Source organism: Anopheles funestus, chromosome 2RL, assembly GCF_943734845.2.
Source record: "Anopheles funestus chromosome 2RL, idAnoFuneDA-416_04, whole genome shotgun sequence".
NCBI classification, from domain to species: Eukaryota; Metazoa; Arthropoda; class Insecta; order Diptera; family Culicidae; genus Anopheles; species Anopheles funestus.
Window position 1 is genome coordinate 62,123,980 of NC_064598.1, and position 13,362 is coordinate 62,137,341.

Genomic DNA, 13,362 nt, shown 5'->3' on the forward strand with positions numbered 1-13,362 from the left:
TGTATCGTCGTGTTGTAGTTTTCTCTTTTTTCATCCATTTGTTCATACGCTATACAAGTAAATACTCTCGTGTGTAACATTTTTCCTACGATCCGATAATTTTTTTTATTCATTGCTACGTTTTCCTAAGACTGTTCTACATTTAACCCAGCTTTTGCATAGCTAATGGTGTTGATGTGGAAATTGTCCAAATGTCATCTTTTCCTTGTTTTTTTTTGTGTATTCCATTCAGCATCGTAGCCTTTGGACTGGCGAATGATTTTAATAAACAATAACAGAAAAAAAAACTTTAATACTCCACCGAACCAATTCACCGGATCCATCCAACCATTCTTTTACAGAGCCTTAATGGAAAGCTGCTTCATCTTGGGAGCTTGCTTCTTGAGTTGGCGTTTCTGTTCCTTCTTTTCCCAGCGCCGTTGCTTCTCCGGGTCTTCTTCGGCGAGGATTTTCTCCTTCTCAGCCTTACGTTTTTCTTCGCGACGCAGTGCAGCTGCTTCGGCACGGGCCTGATGAGTGCTCTTCATAAACTCTTCCTCCGCCGCAGCACGATTCTTATCCGACTTTAATTTGGCCTACAAGACACACAAAACACCAATTCAACGTTTAACGAACGTTTCGCTTTCCAATGCACAGTATTCTTACCTCTTTCGAAAGTTTGTAGCGGCGCACACGATCCATAAGGTAAAACACGAGTATTAGCAATGGTTTCATTTCTTCTAAATCTCCTTTAACTGGGACATTAAATCCGCAGTGCAGTATACGCCGAACTTCGGGACGCTTCAGCTGATTCGGGTCTTCCTGCTGTATCGGGCCACTGTACTGATCCGACAGGTGAATGTAATCGATCAAGTGCGCGTACTTATTTAAAGCTGCTATTACTCTACCATCTAATATACTGGCCGAAACCTCGGCAATCTCTGATAACAACGCAAACCCGGGAATACCGTACTTATCCTCGGCCTTGCTGACTAGACAACAGAATTTGTTCTGTGGATTGGAAATTGTAAAAATAAAATAATTAATACCCACGCTAATACCACCGCACGTAGCGCCACCGCCTTACGTACCAAGTCGTTGAGCTCTTTGAACATTTTGGTAGCTTGTTTACGGCTGGCAACACAGAACACAAAGTTATCCATCGCATCTGCAGACAGTTCCACCTTGATATGCAACTGATCCTGTACCGGCTTCATTATGCCGGCAATCAGCGACACCAGATCCTGTCGTTTGATCATCTTAAGCTCCACTAGCATACCTTCGCAGCAGGTACGTCCACTGCACCATAGTGTGTAGACACTTTCGCTTTCTTTGTTAAAGCTAAAGGTCGATCCTTCCGTTTCCTTCTTGCCATCATCACCGACGAGCGCAAAGTTGTCCTCCAGCAAGGTACGATGTATCGATAGCCATTGGTTGGCAATGGCCGAATTTTTCTTATTGCCCACCAAGTAGTTCGCGAAGTAAGCCATCAATCCGGCCAACATAAGCATTTCCATCCAGTACGAGTCCCAGTGTGTGCGGAAATGTATCGGCACCTTCGGAATGGTTAGCTTCGGTTCAGCATGCTTTCCGACCGGTTCACCCTGTCGTAGCTCATCCTGATCGCCGATCGTGCTGGCAAAACCCTCAAACTCTTCCTCATCTTGGAAATGTTCGAACTCACTGTCCTCGTCCTCGACGATACCGTCATCGTCAGCCTGATCGTCATCAATCTCCATGAAGTCTTCACTATCCTGCGAAGCTGGTACACTCTTCGATTGACCCTTGCCTGGTTCGTTTCCTTGACGACTGTCTCCGGCACCTTGCGGTTGTTGTTGTGCCTGCTGTTGGCCAGCTTGGTGTGTTTCTCCCATTACAAATTCATCATCATCAAAGTCTTCGAATTCGGCAAAATCATTATCCTCGAGATCTTGGGCAGTAACGTGCTGGGGTATTAGGCACAGCACTACCAACACCGTCAGTGGAAGCAGAAGCCGCATGGTGGTATTTGAAACTCCTGAAAAACATTGTGGTGCAAAAATAGGTGTCCCAAAATAAATCACTCACGACCTCCTCTCGGAAGGGCTGACCTAGCACCAGCAAAGATAGTGTTTATGAGGTTTAAAACTTACCACCAGTCGTTCAGCAACGCTCGATCTACGAAAAACAAGCAATATGTTTCAGTAACAACTGTTGGCACGCACCTAAAAGTTAATACATTCTCGCCTGAAACTTACAATGCAGTCTTAATTTGTTAATTTAATGAAAGCTTAATGATATCGATTCGGGTTTCGAGGTTTCATTTGGAACAATCCGACAGATTTGACGTGCTCAGGTAAGTATATCATTGACGAGGTCAATTTGTTCTGGACAATAAGCAATTGCTTGTAGACTGTGCTACGAACAGATATCTAATTTTTCACGCCATCAACCCTTAGTGCGTACACTATAAACGAGTTTTGCGATGATGTTTCACTTTCAGCACACGTGACGACAGCACTGTGAGAAAGCTTTCATTATTTTCGGTCACAATTTCAATGTTTACCAACAGGAGTTCCGATTCGACGCATTCTGTAGTTGATATCCACTATTCAAACCCCACGTTGAAATTGGTCGTAATTTACGAACAACTCTAGAATGATAAACGATACGCAAAGTAAGAATGTGATTCTTTCCGGAAATTCACAATCAAGATGTTTATCTTAAAATTTACAATTTATTATTTATTTAAATTTATCTTCATTATGTAGCAAGAAGTCAACTCTACTCGACATTAATATCCGCTTGTTACATTAGGATTACAATTTGTTGCCCTTCGGATTGGCCTGTTTTACCACAATAGAACGATGGTACTATTTACAATGAGTTGTAAAATAATGCTCTTTTTTCAACATGTGTGCCAACCTGTTTGCTTAAACATAACGATACAATTTTATAACTGAACAGATCGTTTTGTATTGCCCACCGAATCCTCACATTCTTTGTTGTAATATTCTTCACACTCTTTCGTCCGCGTTCACAATTCAAAATATAAATCGAAAATAAATCAGTGCAACTTTTAGAACACTAGTTTAGAGAACTGATAACAGTTTCAAAAATTGCTTGAATAGAAAAAGAAAAAAGTTTGACATCACGACGCTTAAAGCTATTCTTACTGTATAAATGTCGACCTGTGTGAAGATTTTCACTCTCCTATGCTTTACCCTCTGCTTATAAGGGATAGTTAATATATGCATCTGACAACAGTTCGTTATGCGGCTGCCCTCGCACCCGGTAAGGGTCAGTAATATCTTACATTTAAGTTTAAAAATCGAACGCACCTCTTGACCACCATTTAATTCGATTAGCTAGTATCTAGTTACCCTTATAGTGACACACTTCATGTAAATTCTACAATTGAAATGACAAATGAATGTTATATACACTCAATGTACAGTTTACAAAATTAACTTTCATAGTCCACTGCACTTTCAGAATGTGCAGAATGCACCAAATGATTCCCGATACGTGACGAGAGCATACATTTGTGTACTTAAAAAGCAGAAACGATAAATGACATTATAACTTTTTGAGGTATTTACGGAGCAATAATATTATTCACTAATGTATAAGTTGTGCTATGCAACAGCTTGAAAAGGTGCTATCGGTTCAACCTAATAATTGCTGATTTGATTCGCCACCAGCTTTATGCGTAAAGGTCCAAACGCCTCCCAAGAACTATACACATCACCAGAGAAAACGGTTGTAAATCAGGTGTAACTAAACAATTTCATTGTTTCTTATGCCAATAGTTACAAAAAAAAGCGTTAAAGCAACGGCTCGAAAATAAATAGTATAACAACGTAATAAGATCACGTACCTTAATCATTTTAGGTTCGTTTTTCTTTGTTACTGTTTTCGCTATTATTGAGCCGTGTATCGATTGATAATCTCCCACAAAGCTACTTGTACTTGTGTATGTCCCACTTGCACTGCTTTCCCGTACGTATTTTTGCTTTTAGTTCCGTGTGCTTATCTAGCTTAATCTTACCGTCGGATGTGTTTGTTTAACCGCTTCCGATACAGACGGCATCCCTTCGGCGAGCATCTGTTTGTAAGAGTAGGGCCGAGTGTGATATTTACCATCTGAGCCCACCTCCAGCAGATTACACACTATGCCGCCCGATACTGTATATGCTTGCAAATTACCATTTTCAACCGATCCGAAACCACCGGTACTTTGGGCATAATTTGCTTCCCGTGGCAATATTTCTTGCACCACACCGTTCGTGGGACAATGTTCTTCTATAATTTGCTGCGCGCTGCCGCTTTCTAGTTCTGTAACTAATTCGCCCGTAGTACCTAATAAACATACAAACACCATACATTAACTTAGAAATTTCCAATAAGGCACATCAAGCTCTCCACTGGAGCAGTCTACTTACCATATCCAACACTGATAAACTCCATCGGACCATCCTCAACCTCCTCCACAAACTGTTCATCTTCCGGCACTTCCTCTATGAGATGATCGTAGTTTGCTGGTTCCTCCTCAATGATGATTGGCTGCGTTTCCATTTCGACGTCTACGGCATCATCACCAAAGTCGTCTTCCTCAATTCCTTCACACTCTTCCGTCTCCTCCTCATCTTCGATATCGTCCTCTGCATCGGCCGAATCAGTTACGGACGAGTCATCTCCCCGTTCGGTAGTGCCAATATCGTCCTCACTTTGCCCTGTTCTATCATTTGTCCCTTCGGACGAGGGTAGTGTATTGTGCAATACGCTGTCATCCCTATGGCTTTCTTCATCGACGAAAAATTTCCTTTCATCTTTGTGCATTGATGTTGTAGTGGGTTGTATTGAATGATCTGGTGGCTGGTTGGAAGTGGAAGGTTGCTGGTCCCCTATGGAACTATTTTTCACCATAATATGTTCATTAGTGGTTTGAATAAAACTTGCACGATCTAATTCATTTTCCCAATCCGTCTCATTTGGAACTGTACGGCCAGATGAAGCAGCACCACCAGTAACAGAAGTATCCGCATCATATTTCAACTTTTTAGCTCCTATCGCTATACAGCTTGTATTTGTGGATGGTACAGAGGTCGCATGCAATGTGCCCTTAAAAGGAACGAGCTGACTGGTAGAAATTTTTATCTTTAGTCCAGTTACACCATCACAAGGGATGGTAGCGGAAGATGATCGCTTTTGTGCATTTGATACATCCTGCAGTGTCGATCGCTCATTGCCGAATGTTTCACTAAGCTCCTTGGTTGCTGTTACGGGAACAGTGCTACTTGGCTTCTCATCGCTAGTACGCAACTTCGGAGACGGTACCGTATTTTGCCGATAGATGTTCATGTCGAACGTCGTCGTCGCTACACTGTACGGATTGGGAACCGACTGAACAATCACCTTCGGCGGACTTGACACGGGTGGTACGATCGTCGATGACTCTACAATGCTCTTCGGGATAGTGATCTTCTGTCCCAGATTTAGCCCACCAGACATGGACGATGCTTTCGGCAGGATAAAGACGTTGTTTTTCTGTGCTGTCGGAGTAAGAGGAGCATTTTGCGTGACACCAGCAACCGGTATTAGCTGCATTTTGTGCACCGACAATTTGGTTCCGCTTTTCACCGCGGTAAATCCGGCAAGGTTAGGTTGTGTCGGTAAGTTAGCATTGTTCGGGATGGGCGATAGTGTAGCATTATTCAAAGTTACGGGCGTTTTAGCAACAGAGTTCTTTTCAACCGATTGTTCCGTACATTCCGTGAGCACTTCATTCGACAAAGGGGGACGAACAGCATTGCTGGGTAATTCCGTACCCGGTACGTTGAGTTTGTCACCGGAAAGAACGCTGGAACGCTCGGTTTCATTATCAACCGGCATTGGTATACTTGTTTTCACATGCTTAGCTGGTTTTGGGTTAGTGTCACGAATTTTCGAGCTTACCCAATTGTTTGAATGATCCGTTAGTGGTGGATGGAGCGGTGTTGGTAGGCCCAAACTGGCCAATGTGGCTGCCGCAGTTGACGTAGGAATAAGGATATTCTTGCTGGGCGATTTCTTTTGATAGTGTAGCAGCGGATGCGGAAGTGATTTGCCATGCGAATAGAACCCTATTCCTTTCGTAGGTACATTCGCGTTCCCCTTCGATCCTAAGCTGCTTTGCGTTGGTTTTAATTTGAATAAATTGTACTGTATGTCCTTTTTGGACGATGGCAGGATTCCTTGCTGATGGTTGTACATCAGCGATGGTGTAGCACCTCCATGACCCGTAACCCCAACGGGAGCGGGGAACGGTTGCGATCTTCCCATTGGACCAACAGTCGTACTCTGGTTGTTTTGTTGATTTTGTTGCGACAAGTTAGATGTGAGATGTTGCTGTAACTGTAGCGGTTCCGTAGTTGAACCTCCGTTAGCTGTGGCATCCTTTGTATCGAATGGCACCGCGTACGAATGGATCAGGTGAGGACTGTGCACGTTATTTGCTCTGGAGGTTTGTTTTCCATTTTTTGATAAAGTATGCTTGAAAAGTTTGGCCGGCGGATAGGATGATTTTGATTTCCATGTTCGTTTTGTTGCTTGTGGCTTTTTTCTGGGCAAACGTTCTCCAGATTTATTCAATTTCGATTGCGAATGGTCGTAGTTTTCTGAGGGTATATCCTTGTTCAACAGTATATCACACAACGACGATTGATCGGGAACGGACTCGGAATTGCCCGACATTTTCTCACCATTCGATGTTGTGGCACTATCTGTACCGGTTTCCAATGCTGGCTTTTCTGTCGATTTTGATGATACGGCATTACGGCTCTCCTCTCTTTTGACATAACTTTTGGACATGATGTCCTGTAGCTGTTGGTGAAGAAAATGAGGAAAATTGAGGTAATAATAAACACTTAATTAAAAGCACATTTTGCTTTCTGTCCATTTACCGGATCCGAAGTAACAACAGCCGCATCGCGTACAAAACCTTTCTCAAACAATGAAGATTCTTTCCTAACCAGCTCGAATCTAAACATTTCCTCCGCTTTCTTCAGTCGATCGTAAGACGTATCAGCTGGATGTGGTAGTTTCGAATTTGCTAGAGTCAACTGTTCGAACACAGTGTTAGCAATATACGTCAAAGCAGTGTGAGGTACCGTTCGGGGCAGAATAGGAAAGGAACGATGTCCTTCACGACGCCAGTCTTGCCCACTGTTTGGTCCAGAAATGCTGCTCGGCGAAAAAGAGGAGAAGGAAACCACCAAAGCGTCTTATAAAATGAATCGTTCCCTTTGGCTGTATGTTTCACTTACATTTCCGCAACCGTAGTGAGCCGTTCATCGTTTGCAACGCGTCTCGCTTCCGCTCTGTGTCGATCGTTGGAAATGTGTAACATTTGGCGTAAATCCTCCAGCATTCGCAGCTTTTCTTTGCTCAGACACCCCTGGGCCCGAAATGTACTTATCACTGTGCCGTACGATTCAAGCTCTGTGTGGAAAAAGCGAAGTTAATAGCCATGCTTACATGCAACAATTTTTGGCGCTCACACACTTACCTAGGCGTCTGAGAACGCCCCGACACTCTTCTCGGGTCATGTCCAGTTTCATTGGCCACATTTTTATTCACATTCAACGTCGCCAGCGTCTTTTCTGTAGCTTTGCAAATCGAAACACCACCGAAGCCGTGCGTTTGGCTTGGACCGCGTTATACCCCAATCAAAACACTTCACTTCCTTTCCTTTACGAGCGATACGATCGATGCTATTTTCACATCATTGTTCGCCAGCTGGCCATCCGAAATATTGCATATTTTTGTAATAACTAAAAACTACTTTCGAGCTTCCGTATTCGCGCCGATGCGGACAATCCAGGTGCGATCTGTCGTTCCGTGTGATATTCTAACTGAATTGGCATAATATGTCCTAGCTCCCATTTATGTTTATAAACGTCAAAAGTTTTATTTTTATCCGCAGCTGGCAGCACTGTCTTCCATTGTTGCCAAATACTTCGTTTGACATTTTGAACCATGTCAAGTGTTGCCAGCTGAGATGGTTTCAAATTGCAGTTCGCATTCGGTACATTTCGCATTTTTATTTGGTAGCTTTTTATCAACTTGTATTACAAAGCATTTACAACATCTCACTTGTTTTATATAGAACAAATTAGGAATTTGTTAGAAATTATATGCTAAATCTGTGTGCTCATTCGACGCACAACGCGAACTCACGTAACATAAATACTATTAATTTTGACGACAGTTGCTTTTTTTGAACTGGGAATCGTTTCGGCGATAAAATAAATATTTACAAGAAAATATTTTCCGCTCACGGTTTGCTGTAGCGATACCTCATCTTGTCCGGAGGTTCACAGTATTCCTTCACTATGAGTTTGCAAAGAAACACGTGAAACACGATAATGATAACGCATATCGAAACCCAAAACAGCGTCGGTAATCCACCCAGATGGTGGCCGTGTCGATGCAGCGCAATCACATGATGCTCGTGAGCTGGTGCTTCCACAACCTCCTTCACGTGGATTGCGTGTCGGAGATCCTCCATGTGTTTTTTGTCGGACGTTATGTACAGTATGGACGTGACTGGCTCAGTTAGTTTCACTGGGAAAATAGCCTTCGATTGGCGTAATTGCACCGGATCATCCAAGCAGCCGGCATCGCAGGCGTAGTAGTTCCGATCCGATCGATCCAATGCCACGTACATGACCGCTTTGTTGTCGTCACGAACGGTAATCGAAATGTTTAGATGCGTCATGTTACCGTAATTCAAGCGACGAAAGTCGTAATCACGGTGCAGATACTTCGGATGGATGTTTAACTCCAGGTGCTGATTGCTGAACCGGAACCCTCCAAAGCTGAGTACCATCGCTTGCACAATTCCACTTGCACCCGCTTTTATAAGGTTATGGCATCCTTGCTTCTCTAACGTCAACATCCAAGAGCCCACCACAGCATTAAGTTCCTCGAACGTAGTCATGGGTCGCCATAAATTCTCCGCCTGCAGCGTATGGTAGCTATCGTAACATCCTTCCGCGTAAGTGAGGGATCGGGCAATTTCTTCCTTTCGGCCCGTGGTCACCGACTGTTCAAACTCGTAAGCCCTGGTGTGCGATATGACGGCATACATTGTCGCATTGATGTTGTTACCGTTTAGGGTATTCTCTGCCTTGGAGGTACTTATATGAAATCCCGTTTCCCAGAGATTGTTCCACACGAAAATATGATCCCGTTTGAAATTGTGATACGCGTTATGCTCACCGTGCTCCGCTGCCAGCAGTGCCTTATTCATGGCTGCGAATGCTTGCTTTTCGATGGTTTCTTTCTGCGCAGCGTATTTGTCACGCGGTATCGGATCCGAGTATTCCACGGTGAGCAACAGCTCCAGCTTCGTGGTACCTCGCTTTTTGAGTGTAATTACACGGGGTAACTTGCGAGCGACGATCGATACCACTCGCACCTTGCTGTCCTCCGTATTTCCCGCCATTGGCAGTACATCTACCATTCCTGTAACAACCTGATACTCCAAAATGGCGGAGCCATGCTGCAGTTTCACGTTTTTTACGATAGCAGATGGCCAATCCGATATACGCGGTACGATCAGCTCGATGTCCGTTAGTTGATTCTTGGTGTTTGTTAGCTGGATTTCTTGCACCAATACGGACGGCATTGTGCGATGAGCATAGTACTGATAAGATACATGATAACCATCGGGAAAACACTGAAACCTGTGCACAATGCCAGTAAGATATTCGACGACAGTCGCCTCTCTGGCCGGCAGACCCGAACTGGCCACACTAACGATTGGATGAAAGTTAATGGGTTGCAAAAGAGCTCGACCAAGAAAAATGTTCATGTGAGCGTCGGTGTGTATTTCTAGTCCAAACCAACCATTGCCAACGTACGGGATTGCGTCATGTTCGTGCGGAAAAGCCGGCAGATGGCGGATGTTAACGTTGTACTCGAGGTTTTGCAGATAAAACGGTGTCAATCGATCATCCATACATCGCATCGGTTGATCTAAGAATCGTAGAAAACAACAAACCACTGTAAAACACACTGAGAGTAGATTATGGTCAACCATTACCTCTTGTTGGTTCCGTGTGACCGAACAACCATCGCAGAAATGATGGTCCTATGTACAGCAGGAAAACGGCAACCACGAACAGCAATAAGAACAGTTTACGGTAGGAAAGATTCCCATCAAATGTTCGTTTAAGTCGCCGGGTCAAATCACTGGTATCGAATTTGTAGTTCATGTTAATAGCAGCATCGGTAGGGCGTACGGTTTTGTACGGCAAACTATTGTAAACCTACACTTCCGTAATGATTTCCTGGGAGGAAAATATTGTGACAACGTCAACGACGTTTTGTTTATGTTTGTCTTTTTCAATGACAGCTGCTCGATGCTGTTGACTCCACTGTAAGCTGCTGGCAGCAGCTGGTATAAATTTGAAAACACCGTTCAATTTGCTTTTCTCTATAGCAACGAATGTATCGTTTACTAAAGCAATTTAGTACAATCCTACTCCAAGCACAGCAATTCATTGTAAAATCAAACGGAGGTAGGAAATTAAATTGGAATGGGCATTTATTGGTAGGGGTATATCTCACTCACTATTAAAGATATTGCAACGGAACGAAATAACCATTCATGATGTGCAACAGCTGATTAAACATAAATTTAGTTTAAATGATGAAATCAATAAATTTCGTCCGCTATTCATTGTGATTTAATTAAAAAAAAGAAATAAATAGTGTTGATCTCCAACGGGTTAATTGCGTGCCATACGTTAAAAATCCGCCCCATTTTGTGATTCTATTCAGCAGTAGTTAAATGGTATTTAATCAATCCGCAGTGTTTGACCATCTCCCAGTTCATACAGTATGAAGCAATTGCTAATAGAAGAAGGCACTATAAATGACTCCACATCTGGATCACGTTTGAAACCCATCGCTTCAAAGGTTGTGCTGAATGTAATTTATCCTATATGTATTATTTTCCCAACTGTTTCCATCATAATTGCCTGTTGGAGAAACGGATTGAATAATTTTTATACCTTGCACGTTCTGCTAACAGGCATAGGGGTAAGCGGTCATGCAGTCGCTGTCGCCATCAAGCTGTTTGCTAATAGTTATCAGTATTAGTTTAATCTACTTATGCCCACAGGAATCTCGCTACTGTGTGGACAACATTTTTACTGGCATTCGTCTTGCATCAGCTCTCGTAGAACCATCCATTGGATACTGCAGTCCGTCGCTAGTGCATGTGTCTTGGCTGGGACAGTACTACAGTACATCAATCGAGAAATGAAACACAAACACCATATCGTCTCGGTGCATTCGATTGTGGGACTGTTATCGCTGGTGCTAGTCGTCGTTAGCTTGGTAAGCGGTGTGGTCGCTTTGTTCGGGTGGGAACTTCGCAAATATCTTAGACCACTGTGGCTGTACCGGACGCATCGTTCGATAGGTGTAGTAGCATTTTTGGCGGGAATATTAGCTCTAGTGATTGCCTACGATAAGCAAATTTTTAAAGACAATTTTTGTTCAGAAATGCGATTAGTACTTAAAGTAGCAACGATTATTGCCGCTCTCATAACTGTATTCGGGACGTTCAAAAAATTATACAATTTAGTGTGCGAATTGTGTACGGTAGGATGATCTTTCGGAGATACAATATGAAATAAAGTTGATAAATTCGATCCACTTTGTTCTTCCTTATGAGTGTTATTGATTAAACCGTATATCACCTGTATTGAGCTGAAGGACGGACTCTCGTATCTCCATGACCTAAGACACTAAACATTACTTGTCCACTGGTTTACGGGAGAACTGTATTCAATCGAATCTATAGAAACATTTACAACCTTAATGCACACGTCCAAATTCCGATTCGGTTTCGATTTCACCGGATATCTGCTGCCATCATGCCAAATGGTATGGTATGACGTGAGGGCGTATCGGTTTAAAGCGGATACCCTAGTCGCTCACGTACCATCTCGCACACGTTCCCCTGATAACAATCGACCACAGACTTGCTGACGCTCGCGAATGCTCTGTATGGGACATAATGTTATAAAAGAGTAGAACCCGCGTTAGTGGTGATGCTACCGTAATAAAACAAACCAGTGTCTATAGTATCGATCTATTGTCACACGGTGGTACAAAAGCACGGCGCATTGATCACCGTTAGTTCAAATGCTGTTTAGTGCGAGGAACAGGAATTGTGTTACTATTTTAACATCCGCATGTTCCAGCAGTTCCAGTGTTAATTCTTTACCAATCTCACACACACACCTGCGTATAAACATTTGAAGTGATAACATTGTTCAAATTTGAATAACATGAAAATACAGCACACAAACGATCAGCAACAGAAAGTTGCAATGGATCGGAAGAGTGTTACAGAGAGTGAATGGTTTTGCATGGTGGAAGGCATTTTCAACACGCTCAATCACACCATGATCGGTGTGGTCTGTATCTACACTAGCTGGCTCTGTTGGATGAATGGGTTCGATAAGCTTTACACCTGGCATGTGTTCCTCACTTTGCTCGGGGTAGGATACTTCGACCTCATCGGAGAACTCTCAACATACTAATGTCCGATCTTTTGTATCTTCTAAAAAACAATAGTACCATCTACTAATGGCCGAAGGAATCGTGTTGCTGTACAGTGGCAATGGTTGGACACAGAAACTATCGCACTCGCACAAGCGCACTGTCCACTGGTTGATCGAAGTCGTTGGCTGTACTTGCTGTGTGGTGGGCATTGCGTTGGAGATCTACTTCCGAGGGTCCACCAATCGACGACACTTCTCATCAACGCACAGCATTGTTGGACTAATTTCCCTCGTTTTTCTCGTGCTTACGCTTGCGAATGGGTTGATGGCGTTGTTTGCCATCGAGCTGCGAAAACGCATCCGACCGATCTACTCGAAGTTAAGCCACTATCTTACCGGCACGGTATGCTACGTGCTGGGCATGGTGGCGATCGTGCTAGCTTATGAGAAAAGAATCTATCGTCAGAATACGATTACCGAGGGAATAACGATGATGACCGTTTTCACCATAGCGGTCACAATGCTCAGTATGATTGGGGTAGTGAAGACGATCTACAATCAGCTCAGGACACTCGCGAAATAATGAAAAGAACCACCCCCGGAACGGAATTTGGAATAATATTTACACTTATTTTAAGCCACATATAATCATGTATATTATAAACACACGTATTATAGCTAATACGGAACAAATGATAAAAGATCAGTAATGACTCGAAACATATAAATAAACCCAGCGCAACAAAGAGTAAAAGTATGGAACAAATTATAAAAACAGAAAAAGTTGTTAAGTAGCAATAACGGACATGCGATCCTTTCTTTCTATCACCTTCTGATG

At 43.1% G+C, this 13,362-nt stretch overlaps 4 protein-coding genes across 6 annotated transcripts; 1 reads left to right on the forward strand and 3 right to left on the reverse strand.

Moving 5' to 3' along the window:
* Nucleotides 1-74: 74 nt before the first annotated feature.
* LOC125775128 (PAT complex subunit CCDC47) lies at nt 75-2,315 on the reverse strand. 2 transcript variants are annotated; one of them, XM_049445640.1, is made up of 5 exons: nt 2,217-2,315; nt 2,112-2,136; nt 1,071-1,996; nt 646-990; nt 75-575 (listed from the first exon to the last, which is right to left on the reverse strand). In XM_049445640.1, exons 3-5 carry the CDS (start codon nt 1,977-1,979, stop codon nt 336-338), a joined length of 1,494 nt encoding a protein of 497 aa, XP_049301597.1. In that variant the 5' UTR covers nt 1,980-1,996; nt 2,112-2,136; nt 2,217-2,315; the 3' UTR covers nt 75-335. The 2 variants fall into 2 exon arrangements, with proteins under 2 accessions (XP_049301597.1, XP_049301596.1); XM_049445639.1 differs by having other exon boundaries at nt 2,112-2,308.
* Nucleotides 2,316-2,675: 360 nt separating this feature from the next.
* LOC125775120 (uncharacterized) lies at nt 2,676-7,892 on the reverse strand. Its single transcript, XM_049445622.1, has 5 exons — nt 7,508-7,892; nt 7,266-7,440; nt 6,903-7,182; nt 4,404-6,822; nt 2,676-4,320 (listed from the first exon to the last, which is right to left on the reverse strand). The coding sequence occupies exons 1-5, from the start codon at nt 7,566-7,568 to the stop codon at nt 3,995-3,997; spliced, it is 3,261 nt and encodes a 1,086-aa protein (XP_049301579.1). The 5' UTR covers nt 7,569-7,892; the 3' UTR covers nt 2,676-3,994.
* A 130-nt stretch (nt 7,893-8,022) lies between these two features.
* Nucleotides 8,023-10,327, reverse strand: LOC125775124 (uncharacterized protein KIAA2013 homolog). Its single transcript, XM_049445628.1, has 2 exons — nt 10,049-10,327; nt 8,023-9,981 (listed from the first exon to the last, which is right to left on the reverse strand). Exons 1-2 carry the CDS (start codon nt 10,218-10,220, stop codon nt 8,276-8,278), a joined length of 1,878 nt encoding a protein of 625 aa, XP_049301585.1. The 5' UTR covers nt 10,221-10,327; the 3' UTR covers nt 8,023-8,275.
* Nucleotides 10,328-10,385: 58 nt separating this feature from the next.
* LOC125775142 (transmembrane reductase CYB561D2-like) lies at nt 10,386-13,260 on the forward strand. Of its 2 annotated transcripts, none has more exons than XM_049445660.1 (4): nt 10,386-11,049; nt 11,110-11,349; nt 12,225-12,521; nt 12,598-13,260. In XM_049445660.1, exons 3-4 carry the CDS (start codon nt 12,309-12,311, stop codon nt 13,105-13,107), a joined length of 723 nt encoding a protein of 240 aa, XP_049301617.1. In that variant the 5' UTR covers nt 10,386-11,049; nt 11,110-11,349; nt 12,225-12,308; the 3' UTR covers nt 13,108-13,260. The 2 variants fall into 2 exon arrangements, with proteins under 2 accessions (XP_049301617.1, XP_049301618.1); XM_049445661.1 differs by having other exon boundaries at nt 11,132-11,349.
* Nucleotides 13,261-13,362: the final 102 nt, after the last annotated feature.